This window comes from Leiobunum rupestre, chromosome 7, assembly GCF_980474605.1.
Source record: "Leiobunum rupestre chromosome 7, qqLeiRupe1.1.hap1, whole genome shotgun sequence".
Classification (NCBI taxonomy): Eukaryota; Metazoa; Arthropoda; class Arachnida; order Opiliones; family Sclerosomatidae; genus Leiobunum; species Leiobunum rupestre.
This window is the reverse complement of record NC_143390.1, coordinates 51,641,662-51,657,974: the sequence shown is the minus strand read 5'-3', so window position 1 is coordinate 51,657,974 and position 16,313 is coordinate 51,641,662. Positions and strand designations below refer to the sequence as shown.

The window sequence follows — 16,313 nt, the reverse complement described above, 5'->3', positions numbered from 1 at the left end:
TGAGACTTTATTGCCATTTCATCTATAATTAGCGATACAAAGAGCTCGTGTAGGTCTAACTTGCTTGCTTCAGATACTAGCCTCTCTTTTATCGCTTTAGTAAAACCAGTTTGACCATCAATTTTACCAACATATCTTTGTAAAGTTGACTTAGAAGGTAGTTTCATAAATCCCAGTTTTCTAGGTGTTTTATAACCTTTCGGAGACCCAATATTCCAGACAGCACATAGTCTCACAGTAGTTGTATTCCATGAAGGACGCTTAGCTTTGTAATTTTTAATTAGATCTAATAAAACTATCGCTTCGTCTTCCCCAGACTGCTCAGCATCTTCTATTATGTCTGATAGTTTCTGGTATGGCTTATTTTGAAATATTATAATTTTCTCTCTTAAGGTGTCAATCTGATCTTGTTGGTCTTGCAACCTTTTATTTTGACGCCATATTTTTGTTTGCAGATTATGGATTGTAATTTTGAGTTTCTGTAGTTGTGAAACTTCCTCAGCATCTAAATTTGGGTCTTTTAAATTTTGTGGAATGTCAGAAGAACTTGGCTCTGAGGAGGCTAAAGAAGGTTTTACTACATAGTCTTGTTTCTGAAGTTGTAAAACTTCCTCAGCATCTAAATTTGGGTCTTTTAAATTTTGGGGAATGTCAGAAGAACTTGGCTCTGAGGAGGCTAAAGAAGGTTTTACTTGTTTCTTTGGTATTGGATTTGAACCACGATGTAACGGTTTTCTCTTTTTTGGAATCTTAGGCTGGAGATAAGAAGGATATCCCGGGAAAATACTTGGAATACTCCCTTTTTTCAGTCTACGTACTTTGAGACCTAAAATAAATATGATATTTATCTAGCTAATGTAAATGTTTATATTAAAATTTTAAAATTATAATGTCTAAATGTTATAATAAAATGGTTCAGGTATAAAGGTTCACGGAGAGAGGTAGGATAAAGCAATATTCACAAACCTTCACAGTAGTCAGAAGGCAAGAAATGCAAGCTGCATACAACATCTGATGCACTTTTATCATTTACTGAGAAGTCTTTTCTTCTAATGTTGTTAAGCCACAATTTGCGAAGATTTTCATCCGTGGGAATATAATGAAATGCTAAATGTTTGCTGTTTCGCGTGTTGGATGTGCATTTTGGCACACAACAAGATGGCATTTTCTCTAATTAGTATGCAAAAAAACCATTAAAACACATTTTTAAAGTTTTTCAATTATTCAGCAATTAATCTTACCTAACTGTGGACCAAAAAACTTTAAGATTTTACATAATTTATATTAATGTTTGGTAAATAAAAAACGCGTCTCCCATATACATGCTTTAAAAATAGCGCCAAGAACACCGCCCAAAAAAAATCCACTTGGCTTATTAACGCGTTTTTCTCACGGTATTTAAAATATTCGGTATATTTTGGCGTTAATATTTCGGTAGAATATGTTAAATATGTTACTTTAGTAATAATAAAATTTTTGTGATTGAAATTTGGGTAAAAACGACGAAAACACAGTTTTGATTCGAAAGGTTCGAATTTCCCCCCTTTATCCAATATAAAAAAAGATATAATTTGTGTATGATTTGAACGCCCTAGCGGGAGTTTTTCTGCTCACTCGATTACATTGGAACTTACGCGAATGATATGGCCGCTATAGCGCGAACAGCGCGCAATCGAAGTTGGCCGTGCTCTGCCGAACGGCGGAGACACGAACTGAGTCTAAGCGGACGAATTTTCGTGAAAATTGTTTTTTCTCCCTAATGCTTTTCCTACGGGAATTTGTTTTCCTAACTGTGTTGCAATTCGGAGACTTTTTAATCATTTTAGTGTTTGTACTCAACTTTGAATTTTTCATATGATTTTTAGTAAGTTTCCAGGTTTTATTTAAGACTACTTTCATAATTTTCCCTTAATTATTTCGCTTGTAATCTACTTTTAAAATCGACGAAAATTTTAAGGCGAGGAAATGAATTCCCCGCCTTTGGGACCTGTATTTGTGCTAGGCCTCGGTATTGCGCAATGATTTTTAAATTCCAAACATTAAAACCGAGGCCTAGCACAAATACAGGTCCCAAAGGCGGGGAATTCATTTCCTCGCCTTAAAATTTTCGTCGATTTTAAAAGTAGATTACAAGCGAAATAATTAAGGGAAAATTATGAAAGTAGTCTTAAATAAAACCTGGAAACTTACTAAAAATCATATGAAAAATTCAAAGTTGAGTACAAACACTAAAATGATTAAAAAGTCTCCGAATTGCAACACAGTTAGGAAAACAAATTCCCGTAGGAAAAGCATAAGGGAGAAAAAACAATTTTCACGAAAATTCGTCCGTTTAGACTCAGTTGGTGTCTCCGCCGTTCGGCAGAGCCACTTGATTTTTGAACCCCTCCTCTTCTATGGAGATGTCCGCTCCTATTGACTGAACGCAGTATCAGTCACGTGCTTCCTCCATGGTTTCCAGCTTTCTAATATTTCAACAAGCACTATATTAGTAATAACTTATGAGTCCTGGCTGTCGGAAATATTACTTCTTGGCAATTTCTGGGAAGATGTTTTATTTAAGCGCCTACTGGCAAGTGTTTTTGCAACAATTGTAATTGAAAATAGAGAATGTTGCCCATATGTGCATCAGAGGTGAGCAAAAATGTTGAGAAAATTTCCAACGTGAACAGCCAGCCTTTTTTTTCTCTGCTTGTTCAAGTGAGCGAGCGCTGACAGTAGGCGATCTTTTTCTCTCTCTCTTAAACTGAGCATGATCTAGTTGAACGCGGAATAGTTTTCTCAGTCGTTGATTGCTCAGCGCTCAGTGAGAACGATCCTCCGGATCGAGTAGCGAGGCTTTTCACCTTTGAGCGCTTCGTTTCGCCGAGAAAGAATAGCATCGAGCGCCGGGATAGTTTCGTTCGACAGAAAGCGATCACGACCCGCTGAGCGAGATAGCGCCTAGAGAGGGAATATTTTTTCACTTTTGAACTCTGTCTGCGCACTGAGCTTGATTACGGTGAGCGACGGCTTAGTTCTCTCTTCAATGTAACGCTTACTGCGCGCCGAGAAAAAAACGCAAATATATATTTTTTCGTCTTCTATTGCTTTGCGTGATTGAGTTTTTAGGTTTAATAAAATTTAAGGTTAAATAGTATTTAACCTTTAATTTTATTAAACCTAAAAAACTCACTGGGGATCGTTCTCACTGCGCGCTGAGCAATCAACGACTGAGAAAACTATTCCGCGTTCAGCTAGAGCATGCTCAGTTTGGTGCTCTCTCTGAACCAGATCAGCTTACGTTCGTATTTACAATGCTCGTTCTTTCCGTACGGATTTTCAAAAATGAGCGCTCACAATTTTGCCCACCTCTGATGTGCATCGTTATGCTCATCGACGAAAAAAAAATAACTTCCGAGTACATTTAAACAGTCATGTACATTTCTTTTGTAAATTATTTAAAAGTAAACCGGTTTTGTCACAGTTTTGGTTAGTTAGTGTATGTAAAGGGGGGGGGCCCAAATTAAAGAATTAAGTAGCCTACCCATAGTAATATCCTGGCGCCGCAACATCACATTACATGTTACTTTTAAATTTAAACAACCCGTCTCCTTATTAAGCTCTCCAACATAGAAATGTAACACAGTAAAAACTTGTCCATCGTGTATCCTGCTTTATGAGCTAATTCTAAGCAGTAAAACTTAAAGTAAAGTAGAGTAAATCTCGTAACGCGACTTGTTAATCTAAAAAGTCTCGGCGTGTACCCTGCGTTATGAACTAATTCTTCGAAGAGTAAGTTCAAATGAAGTAGCGTAAAACTCGTAACGCATTTAAATGAACTACTCGTGTTTAACGACTGAACTACGTCAAATTTTTTAACCAGTCTTTACCTACTTTTGGCGCTAACTATAAAACTTACTCACTTTATAGTCCTCGAAAAAATGCGCCCCCAAACATCTTGCGCCCCCACGCAGTTGCGTACCCTGCGTACCCTATATCGCCGCCCCTGAGAACTGAAGTACAGTTCCCAGGCCATACCTGGTCGAAATCGTGGGTAGGATTTTAAAGCAACTGTCGGCTCTATTATTGCCACCTGCATTATGATTTATGAAAAGGCCCCTGTTATTAGAGATTGCCATGAATCTATCCGATTCTTCGGAAAAAAGCGACTGTAGTGGAGACCGTGGTGCCCAAGAAGTTAAATACAAAATAGCCAAATGATAAAGTCGTCAGAGAGCCATTGTAGAGTATTTTATTTAAACAACTAATACACTATTTAGAGGACTTTAACCTAAATTAAATATCCCATGTAAAAGTATTGTTTATAATTGCTGTGATGTATGTTATTGACCAATTTACCAACTATCCAATCAACGCGCGGGGTAGCTATAGTCAGTGTTTCTTTCATTCATCACCCCCCCCCCAGAAAAAGTCTATTCCCCCCCCCAAACCTTCCCCTTTTTCCGACGCCACTGCCAGGCGTGCATGGAGTGCTACGCTCGCCACTGGATACCGGCACCCCCGGATGTCTGGGAAACCCCCCCGAAGAAAATTTTCTGAAAGAAACACTGGCTATAGTTATCGCATTTTGTGTCAAAATGTATCTTAACTATCTTGTTTTGATGTCGACGATAGCGACATCTGTTGAAAAAAGAGCTACTTGACGTCGAGCCGACACTTGCTTTAAGTGGCGACAAGTGTAACCTGTGTAATATATAAACCGTGGAATTAACTAAAAAATAAAAGATAATAGGAGAAAAATGAAAGATAGTAGAAGAAAAATAAAAGAAAATAGCCAGGAAAACAAAAAGCCAAATAATGTAATATACATGTAAATGATGTAATGTAATGAAATATATGATAGGGCGAAGTACTACCAAAAGCGACATAAGACCCAAAAGTGTGTCAGTACGGCATAATGTTTAATGGGAGCTTGTCGCGAAGTAAATAGAGGGTAAATATTTTACAGGACGCAAAGGTAGAGTTGACATACTTTTGGATCTGATGTCGCTTTTGGTACTACATAGTCCGGAAACCAAGGAAAATTAAGGGAGTTATTTAAGTGTACATTTTCCCGCTGCCAAGTGTCCAACACCTTTTGGTCACGTCAAAGTCCCAATCCTCTTTTGCAAGACCAAAAGCATTTTCGATGGGCACCCAAAATGTTCTTCTCGCAAGCTGTTATACGCTTGGTCAGTTTCCGTTTGTAGGAATTCCAGGTGAACATCCTCATTCACTTGGCTATATAACTTAGAAAGCGGGGATAAGGCATCGGAGCCCAATAATTCCACTTGAGGTTTACTAGTAAGTAGGGCACAAGTTCGAGTTTGAAAGAGTAAACCGCTGCCCCAAGACCCACTATTTCATGCATCTTTCATCTGTTTTTCCTTAACTTTATAATAGCTGAGCCTTGTTTTCTGACGTACTTTGGACCTCCATGATATCTGTGCTCCTTCCTGTACCTCTTTCTCCACACATATGTTACACATTCCTTATAAGAGGTCACCTTAATTGCTTCTCTGTGAGCGCGGACATAATTTCCGGTCCACTCTTTCTATTGCTCGAGACCAGTCCGTTGTATAGTCATTGTCTCGAATGTATGTATATACTTTCTTAGCTAGCCTTCCAGCATTCATAAATTTGAGCCGTCCCAGAAATTTCAATTTGCTGCGAGCTGTGGGGTGTCGGAGTGGTTAGCACTTTCGCCTCGCCGCAAAAGGAGCCGGGTTCTATCCCAACTTGTGGCAATGGGTGAAAACTCGGAACAACTCCTTCCACGTTGAGTTTTGCAAGTTCTCTCCCCACTGCTTTAAGGGGTTTTCCCCCAAGTTCTTCGGTTTCCCCTTCCATAAAAACTTGTGGAGGTTGACGGTAATAGTTAGTGTAGGGAGCTTTTGGCTCGAGTGGCGTGAAGGGCTTGCCACCACCCTCCTACGCATTGTAACCCAACCACCTGAATTAATGGCCTTAAAAGTCGCTTGATGACTTAGGCCTAAGGTGGTGCCTTGGGTATTAGCCTAGCTGATTATTATTATTATTCTCTGGATACCATTGTACTCCCAGGGCCATTCAGAGAAAACATTATGTCATCGCGGGCCCTTTCAACTGAAATTTTTAAAAGGTTGGGTGCTGGTGAAGGGTACAACGATGGGCCTCTATTGTACCGGGCCCCTAAAAGGCATGCTTCCGGGGACTTTTTTCGTCGGGCCCCGGGGTCCCCCCCCCTTTGCATGGCCATGCATAAGACAGCCGTTACCACTGGAGATAGCTATACTTTTTCCGAGAGAAACCCAGGAGAAGTATACCCCGTTTGTTCAAACACGAGCACCTAGCAGTGGCGTAACCAAGGGGGCACAGGGGGCACATGCCACCCCGAATGGTATAGTCGTACGTACAAATATATATATTTTTTTGAATGGCGTGCCCCCCCCCCCCTCCCCGAAACAAAATCCTGGCTACGCCAATGGCCCCTAGATTTCACGGGCCCTGCTAATTCGTATCGGCTTCCCCTTCTCTTTTTGGGCCTGTGGACTCCATCCCATTTCAGCAACTATAGCGGCATTAGCCGCAAACGGGGGATATTTGCATAAAAAAGGCAAGACACACAGTGGTCCTTATACCCACGGCAAACTTCGACCGCGCGTATCGCGCTTTAGCGGCCGCAACAATCGTTTAGAATTCTATGTTAGTATGAAGGAATACTTCATGCAATAAACATAGAAGCAAAAACTAACAGTCGTGAGGTCAATTCTGTAAAAAGCGCCATCTGAAATAACAATTCGAAATTATCAAAACGTATTTCACGACATATACTGATGGCTAAAAACAACATACAAAAAAGAAGCAGCGCGGGATTTGACTTTGGCTTGCCGAAATTATAATTAGGCACAAACGTATCTTTTCATAGGTAGGAGTAGTTTTAAATATTTTATATTATTATTTATAGGCCTATAATTGTTTTTAACTATAGGTTTCCCTTCTCTAAACCCGAAACACTCTCAAAATGGATTATTGCCGTCAACCGTGATAACTGGCTTCCGTCTGAGAACGATTTTGTTTGTTGTGTTAGACGCGAATATCGAAATATTCAATGTAAAACGGAGACTTGTACCCAACGAAATTCCGACTGAGAATTTATTTCATGTTGAAGTAGAATCTTCAAAGTATATCTCTCAAAACTTCTAACACATATTTCGTATAGATTTAAGTATAAATATTAATCTATTACTACCATGCGGAAATTACTGTTACAAGCAGTGCATTTTACATATCTAATATTTCAATGGGGAAAATATAGGGATATTCCACCTTAAAGTTGAAATATCATTTTACTATAACCTAGTAACCTACTTTATAAGGCTCGGTCAAATATTATTTACATTTTAAATTTATTTTTTATATTTATTTTAATTTAATAATAATTTTTTATTTTAAAATAATATAATTTACGATTTGTCTACCTTTCATTTTCAACGAAATAATATATTTATTTGTATGATTAAAATTAAAAAGCACCTTCATCAGATTATAGTCCAAGAGCCCATGACAAAATAAGCATGTGATAAGGTGCACGATGGGTCAAGGTATTTTTTAATTAGGTTAGTGATTTGTAACAAAGAACTGTTTGTCTTACTGGTCAAAGTGGGGGCTTTCCAGAACCACGTGACGTCACTTCCGGTGACCTTGAAAATTGATATAACCTGATATTGGTATCATTCGATTGGTCTCAACGTGCTCTTACCAAATATCGCTAAATTAACCTACAAATCTGAACCAAACGGCGTATAAGACTAAAAAGGTAATTTTGTCTTATACATGTAAATTTGGGAGGGGCCCGAAATTAGTTTTTTAATCTTATAAGCCTCTTCGGTCAGATTTGAAGGTTAATTTAGCGATATTTGGTAAGAGCACGTTGAGACCAATTGAATGATACCAATATCGGGTCATATAAATTTTCAAGGTCACCGGAAGTGACGTCACGTGGTTCGTATTTCCGGAAAGTCCCCACTTTGACCCGTACGACAAACAGTTCTTTGTTACAAATCACTAACCTAATTAAAAAGTACCTTGACCCATCGTGTACCTTATCACATGCTTATTTTGTCATGGGCTCTTGAACTATTTTTCCAATCACGTGGGATTATATAATTTCTTATTTAATCGTGTTACCGATAGAAGGCGCTTTCCGCAGTTTTTACCTCATGACTGCTAGGTCTTGCTGGCCACGCACTCCCTGTTAAATCGGGGATCAATTTTATTTTATATATCTATGGTAGGAAAGTACCATAACAATTTCAAATCATTACCTAGGTACAGCCAACTCCAATCACGATAAACATCGAAGTTGGATGCACATTTATAGCGGCCGATACAGCCAACTTCGATCACGGGCGAAATCGAAGTCGGCTGTACCCAGGTAGCGCCCATATTCTTGTTTAGTTAATAATAATAATACACCACTGTATATACTTAACTGTGCAGTAGCACACCAGTAAAAATAACCTCATTCTCAATAATTACGGTGGGCATATATATAAATCTCACCTACTGACATCATACCATAGTATTTTCTAAACCAACATCAACATCTTTAACAAATCTACTACATTTAATTTAAATATTTTTATATTCACTGAAGTAAGTCCAATTAACTTAATCCTATTTCATGAGTACTACTGTACTAAATAAATGGCCAAAATCCTATACACTCTTTTTTCCCGATATTTCGCAGGGCGCGTCCATCTTTAGTTTCCCTCTTTAACCCCCATTCTCCAATCTCCATACCCTCTGCCCAAAGACCCAAGCCTGGACTCTCCTCTGCGGGTGGAGGACTGGAGGTAATAGCGAACGCGCAGGGGCATACAAGAAGGGGGAAGGCGCGAAAAAGAGTGTTTTGTACAAATACAATTGATATAAATTAAATATTAATCAGCTGGGATAATAACCAAGGCACCATCTTAGGCCTAATATGATTCTTATCGGAAAATTTCAAATACCTTTAATTTTGTTTTCTTTGTTCTGTAAGGGTGAGTAACAATTGGATAATATCACTTCGTAGCTTTAGCCGTGGCTGCCATGTTGTTAGTCAATTATTTATCAATAAGAAAAACCGGGATGACCAGTTCCTTGTTAAAAGACAACACCCCCTAAATTACTTTACTAGTACTCAAACCAAGTACATTAAGATAAACCTAAGAGTTATTGAGTTTCTTTCAAATTTGAGTATTTTTAATTATTGTTGTACCTCTACAAATTTAATCATTTTATTATAAATCGGTAAAACAATGTTAATTAGTCCATGTTCCTTGGCTCTGAAGGCTTTATTTCACCCGTCACGTACTCTACTTCACCGTACAATTTATTTTTGTAACCTTTCAGAATTCTAACGGTTTTGACATTTCTTTCTTAAAATTTCCAGCGGCAGCGTGCGTCAACGGTCGAAGAAGTAACGTTTCAAGAATTCTTGGGATTTTGCGACAATAGGTACTTTAGTTTTTTTGTTTTTCTTTATTTTTATGGATTGTTATTTGTCAGGTATTACAGTAATGCCCAAAGTTTTAACCGCAGTTTATTATTTAGAAAGATATGATAAATGAAAAATATTTACTTGCAAGCAATTTTTAACTCGCAAAATACGACATATTTCGAGATTCTTCTACCTATTGGATGAAGTAGGACTGATGACGAAATAGATTTAACGGCAAGATATTACTAAATATAAAAAATATTGAGCGTTATTTAACGATCGACGATTTTACGCTATTTTGATTCGCAGAATAACCTAAGGGCATAACCACGTTATCGTCTCTAGCAACGTTGGGATATAACCTCCTTAATTTTTCAGTATCTTAAATTCGTAATGCGACAGAATACACGACCATGGATTAAACAACCTCCATGACACGACGAAGATTCAAGAATATGAATGATAAATCCATCGGATAAATCTCTTTTACCTGCAAAAAAGGCAGGGATTTTTAATACTATGTAAATATTTTCCGTTATCGTTCTGAAGCAGTTAGGTTAAAGCATTAGTAACATTATAACAGTAGTATGGAAGATGGGTAAATGTTTTAATTTTTCCTTAACTGATACGTCAAACGGTCAAAGAAAATCAAACCCTTTAAATTTCACGAAAATTTTAGCATGATGTTGTATTTTTAATTGAAGGGTTATTCAGAATTGTCATTGAAATCTTAATTTGAAGTTGGCCGTCCGCTACACTTACTATTGCCGTTAACCTCTGCAAGATTTTATGGAAATGGAAAACCCCTTTAACCAGGGAACTAGCAAACTCTACGTAGACGGAGTTCTTACGAGTTCTTACCCAGTGCCGCAAGCTGGAAACGAGCCCGGCTCCTTTTGCTGCGAGGCGGAAGTGATAACCACTCCGCAAACCTAATCAAGATCTCATTAGTCCTTGGAGCTCAGCTTAAGTCGGTTTGAATTCCAATATAATTGAGAGAATCTCATCATGAAAAATGGTTTCACGAGTGAGCGTGACTGGTGATTAGTCCAAATGGTTTATTATCGGGGTTTAAAATGTGGTGAACTGTGGAAGGCAAAGTTCTATGTAGAATTAGAATCCTACCTTTCACAGCTCACAGCAAAATGAGTTATTTTAAGTTAATTTAATTTTTTTCAGTTAATTACTATTTTCTTGATTTAAACGTTTATTTTATTTTTCCCGCGCACAGTCACAAGTGTAAGGAGAAAGGACACCTCGGCAGATTTTCAACAGAATTAAAAATGAATCAAAAAAAGAAACTCAATTGCACTTACTGCACTTTCGCTACTATGCACCGGCTCAGTTTAAAACATCATTTGGCGTGTCACAAAAACGAAATTTTACATAATTGCGATAAATGCGATTTCGGTTGTCGTTGCCTGGCCACGTTGAAAGTCCACGCTATAAAAAAGCACGGCGCGAAAATGCCATTTAAATGCCAAACCTGCGAATTCACCTGTCTCTACAAGTACAGCATGCAGAAACACATGGTTACGCACACGGGCGTGATGCCGTACGGTTGTAAAAAATGCAGTACTCGATACTTCTCCAAAGAGCGGCTTCGAGCCCACACCCGTATTGTCCACTCCAAAGTGAAACCTCACAAATGTCCAGATTGCGAGTACAGCACCACGGAACCGTACTTGTTAATGGTACACAAGAGGCTACACAGCGGCGAGAAACCATACGTCTGCAAAGAATGCGGAGCCAAATTTCGTCAAGGCGGCCACTACCGCCAGCACATGCGAACTCACAAGGGAAGCCGCGACTTCGAATGCCCCGAGTGCGGGGTGGCCTTCGTGACAAAAAGCACCCTGTACCACCACAAGAAAACTCATTTAGCCGTCAAGCCATTCCAATGCCCCGACTGCGGAAAGGGGTTTTTGCAACATAACAAACTCACGAAACATCGCTTGCAACACACGGGACAGGAGACGTTCCGGTGCGAGCGATGCGATTTCAAAACAATCTACAAATCCAGCTTGGAATACCACAAAAGAACGCACGACGGCGAAAAACCGTTTAAATGCCCAAAGTGCGAGTACTATTGTAGAGGCGAGGGAAATTTGAAGAAGCACTTGCTAACGCATGAGACCCATAAGCGTTACAAATGCGGTTCGTGTGACTTCGTCACGAAACACAAAGCCAGTTTAAAAGGTCACGAGCAAAGCCATAAGAAGAAAGGGAAACGTCAGCAATGTCCCAGATGCGACGTCTCCTTTGCAGCCCCAAGATCGTTAAGAAGACATCTTCTGTCAAAACACCCGGACATTAAACCGGGGTTTAAATGCAACGCCTGCGAGAAGATTTTCGCTTATCAGCGAAATCTAGATAAGCATATGGAGAACCATCAATGTTTGGCCACAAGAATGAGTCATTCAAATTCCGCAAAAAGCAAATCCAGTGGTCGTACATCGTTACGAGGTCGAAATAAGGGATCTAACAGAATGGCTTCCGAATCTAGCGACAGCCATGAAGATTCCCATGATTCATCTGAAAGCAAACGAAATGGTAATCAGTCTAGTGATAGCGATGTAGATCCTGATGAGCCCACTGAGAAGTCTCAGTTGAGTAAGAGAAAGACGCAGAGAACGCTGCTGCAGAAACGTCTGAAAACTGCTGGTGTCGTGACCGAAAACGTTTCTAACGTTGAATTAAAAAATCCTAGTTTAACCGGAACGATTGAAACTCTTAGAAGATTTCAACTGAATCCGTGCCGAGTTGTTCTTTACAAGGTTGATCATTTGCGCTATAATTCCAATTTAACAACGCCTGAGATAAAACGCGAATCGCGTGACGATATTAATGTTGAAGACCAAATACCACCTATTAGTCGGGCAAGCGATACAAATGCGGGTGTTCCGGATATTACAACGAAGGAACTTGAACTTCTCAAAGCGTTTCTCGATAGAGAATGTCACTTTGTTTCAATCTAGTCGGAGAATCCTTAAAGGTTTTCTAATTACTTACTATAATTTCAAGTACACAAGAAAATGAATTTTTAAATCTTTATAAGTGTAATTGTCAAAATGTAAAACAATAAATTTTTATTTATTGGAAATGTCTTAAAATAACAACTTTTATAGTTTAAACGGCGACGTTACTAAAGTTGTTCTAATCAACGACATCAATGAGAAATGTAGATAGCATAGTAAAAATTCAACTTTCGAATTGTACTTTGTACATAACTAGATGATTTCATGTTTTTGTAAAGATGTCATAAGATTTCACACTCCATTGTTGAAAGACGGATATTTTTATTTCCATGGTAACTCGCTTCGACTCGGAGCAGCTCTTAAGTTAATCCGAAAATGTCAACGGATCAACAGTTTCAACACTGGTCTTGAGCGGTTTTTGACGTTGCCCCGTGGCAAGATTTGACCTTGGAACCAGGATGCCACTTGAAACTGTTTTTCCAACAAACCAGGGCGCTTCCAGCCACTTCACTGTCTTATCGAATCTGATAACCATTTTTTGAAATATTAATCGGTTTTGGCCAAGGTTGCTATAAGCACTAAAGCTTTTTGAAAATGGGGACCATGCTTTAGTAAATACGATTTCGACTCCCGAGCACACCTTTCAAGCCGCTTGTCTGTCTTAAACATAATGCGCTTGCCCAAACTTTGATGTGCTACGAAATGTTCTGGAATTTAACCTTGCTCCTGGAAAATAACCACAAGGAAATAACAAATTCAAGGTGAAGGGTTTCCTTTTAGAATTCAATAAATATCTAAAATCTTAGACCTTTTGGATCGCAATATTTTCTAAAACTCCCAAAACCAAAGCAGTTTATCCGGTGCATTTTGGGTTTAGGTTAGACAAGAGCATTTTAACCCGGCCACCTGAATTAAAAGTCGCTAGATGACTTTGGCCTAATGTGGTTCCTTGGTCATTAGCCTAGCTGATTATAAAATATATCTTGGGACAACTTCGTATTAGCCGTTTAAATGTGGGGTGTTAAAGAAGTAGAAGGATTACGTTTTGCGTTGCCATTTACGCTACCTATTGAAAACTATGACGGTATGAGTCCGATGATGAAACAAGTGGAATGTTAAATTGTTTAGCTGTAGATGAGCCCGAGACTATCCAAAGATTTATTATAGAAGAGACGAGGCACACGAAAAATACTCGAGGCTGAGATCAGAGCCGAAAAGGGTTTCCTTAAATTTTACCCTTTTCATTGAGCCAGATTTTATTTGTGAGAGTGAGCCCAACAGCCATGGATAGCTAGAACCATGTCCACTGATGAGAGGTCTCAAATTTGAAAGAAACTCAATAACTCTTAGGTTTATCTTAATGTACTGGGTTTGAGTACTAGACTAGTAAAGTAATTTAGGGGGTGTTGGCTTTGTTTTTCTTATTGATAAATAATTGACTAACAACATGGCAAAAAGAATGTATAGGATTTTGGCTATTTATTTGATTTTGGCTTTACTTTAGTATAGGTCCCTACTACAGTAGTGCTCATGAAATAGGATTCAGTTAATTGGACTTACTTCAGTGAATATAAAAAAATATATTTGTTACAGATGTTGATGTTTCTTTAGACAATATGGTATGATGTCAGTAGGTGAGATTTCTATATACGCCGTAATTATTGAGAAATTATATAGGATATTTTTACTGGTGCGCTAATGCACAGTTAAGTATATACAGTGGTGTAGTCTTAAATAAAAAAGAACCGGGGCGCTACTTGGGTACAGCCAACTTCGATTTCGCGCGTGATTGAAGTTTGCTGTTTATCGTTTTTGGAGTTGGCTGTACCTAGGTAATGATTTGAAATTGTTATGGTACTTTCCTACAATAGACATATAAAATAAAATAGATCCCCGATTTTACACGGAGCGCGTATGCCAGCAAGACCTAGCAGTCGTGAGGTAATAACTGCGGAAAGCGCCTTCTATCGGTAACACGATTAAGTACAAAATTATATTATCCCACGTGATTTCACGAAGGTCGCGTGTGTCGAGAAAATGATTCTTTGGTAATCTGATGAAGGTGCTTTTTAATTTTAATCATGCAAATAAATATATTAATACGTAGATTCTACGTCGTAGAAAATGAAAGGAAGACAAATCGTAAATTATATTATTTTAAAATAAAAAATTATAATTAAATTTAAATAAATATTAAAAAATAAATTTAATATGAAAATTATATTTGACCGAGCCTTAAAAAGTAGGTTACTAGGTTATCGTAAAATGATATTTCAAACACCCTCCGTCGGCTTGTCGCGAAATTGGGCTGTTCTCATATCATTTCTACTCTGGGCCCCCTCCTACGTCCGAAGCAGTTAGGTTTCGGTACTCGCGGTGGCGCTGAGGCAGCAGTCCACGCCGTTATTCATTTCGTAAACCATACCCATGACAACGCTAAGGTCTTAGTCAAGGTGGATTTTCGTAACGCGTTCAATATGGTTCGCCGGGATCACCTACTAGAAACCGTTTACAACGAACTCCCAGACCTTTATTTGTATCTGCGTCAATGCTATCAGGCTCCCTCCCATCTTGCCTTTGGGGAGGCGCTGATTTCCTCCGAAAGTGGCGTTCAACAGGGTGACCCCTTGGTCCAGCGCTTTTTTGCCTAATCGTCGACCGCGTCGCCTCTCGTATGACATCAGAGTTCAACGTCTGGTACTTGGATGACTCCTCTCTAGGCGGCAACCCCGATGCCGTCCTCGCTGATCTTCGTGTTCTTCAAGAATTGAGCACAGAAATCGGCCTCGAGCTGAATCCGTCGAAATGCGAACTGTTCATACTTAATCCAGGCGATTTAGACGAATCCCACTACAAATCCATGTTTGCACCAGTTGTCCCGGGTATTGCAGTTATCAGGCGCGACAAATATGTACTCCTAGGCGCTCCTCTCTCGGATGAAGCTATCTCCGACTGCCTGGCTTCCAAAACGAGAGCTTTGACTACTATGGTCACTAACCTCAAACACGTTTCCGCCCTACACGGATTTTTCTTGTTAAAGAATTCCTTGGCGATCCCTAAACTTCTATATCTTCTCCGGAGCTCCCTGGTTTGGAGGGACGAGTTGGCCTTAACCATTTTGACAATACTCAACTCCTTGCGCTCCAGGAAGTAAACCAACACTCTTCTAGAATTGGGTGGTGCCCCATGGGTGCAATCCTCGCTCCCCGTTTCAAAGGGCGGACTCGGAATCCGACACACTTCGGACCTAGCCCTTCCAGCCTTCCTCTCCTCTTTTTCGAGTGTCTCCTCCCTGTGGATATCTCCGTTTCCGAAGATTCGGTATTTCGCGACGCCCTTCTCCAATGGGAGATTCACGCTAATTCTCGTTTACCATCTCTCGACCTTTGGCGTCCCCAGCGTACTTGGGAAACCCCTTTCGTGGATAAATCGGTCGCTTTCTTATCTGAACTCGCTACCAACGACAGGGAACCGGCCCGGCTTCTCTCCGTGAGCACGAAGGAATCCGGGTGTTGGTACGCTGTTGGATGACGACGGTTTTCGGATAGCTGTTGGTCTCAGGTTGCGTGCCCCGATCTGTGTTCCACATTCCTGTTCGTGTGGCAGCCACGTCGATTAGTTTGGCTCTCACGGGTTAAGTTGTAAAAAGAGCTCCGGCCGTCTTTCTCGCCATGCCGCTGTAAACGACATTCTGAAACGCGCTCTTGTTTCAGCCGGGGTTCCGTGCCAACTGGAGCCAGTGGGCCTGTCGCGCGATGATGGTAAACGTCCCGACGGTTTAACTCAGGTTCCGTGGTCCAGAGGCAAATCGTTAATTCGGGATTTTACCTGTACCAACCCTCTCGCCCCGTCTTACTTGGCTTCTTCTTCTTCGGCCCCCCTCTGGG

The 16,313-nt window shown here is 39.8% G+C and overlaps 1 protein-coding gene across 2 annotated transcripts; it reads left to right on the top strand.

Annotated features, from left to right (window-relative positions):
- Positions 1–9,289: 9,289 nt before the first annotated feature.
- Positions 9,290–12,471, top strand: LOC149936948 (uncharacterized). 2 transcript variants are annotated; one of them, XM_090181645.1, is made up of 2 exons: positions 9,290–9,465; positions 10,680–12,471. In XM_090181645.1, exon 2 carries the CDS (start codon positions 10,732–10,734, stop codon positions 12,424–12,426), a length of 1,695 nt encoding a protein of 564 aa, XP_090037771.1. In that variant the 5' UTR covers positions 9,290–9,465; positions 10,680–10,731; the 3' UTR covers positions 12,427–12,471. The 2 variants fall into 2 exon arrangements, with proteins under 2 accessions (XP_090037771.1, XP_090037772.1); XM_090181646.1 differs by lacking the exon at positions 9,290–9,465 and adding an exon at positions 10,421–10,475.
- The last annotated feature ends 3,842 nt before the right edge of the window (positions 12,472–16,313 follow it).

Coding starts and splice junctions, on each gene's coding strand:
- LOC149936948 (XM_090181645.1), top strand. CDS start 10,732: ATGAATCAAAAAAAGAAACTCAATTGCACTTACTGCACTTTCGCTACT.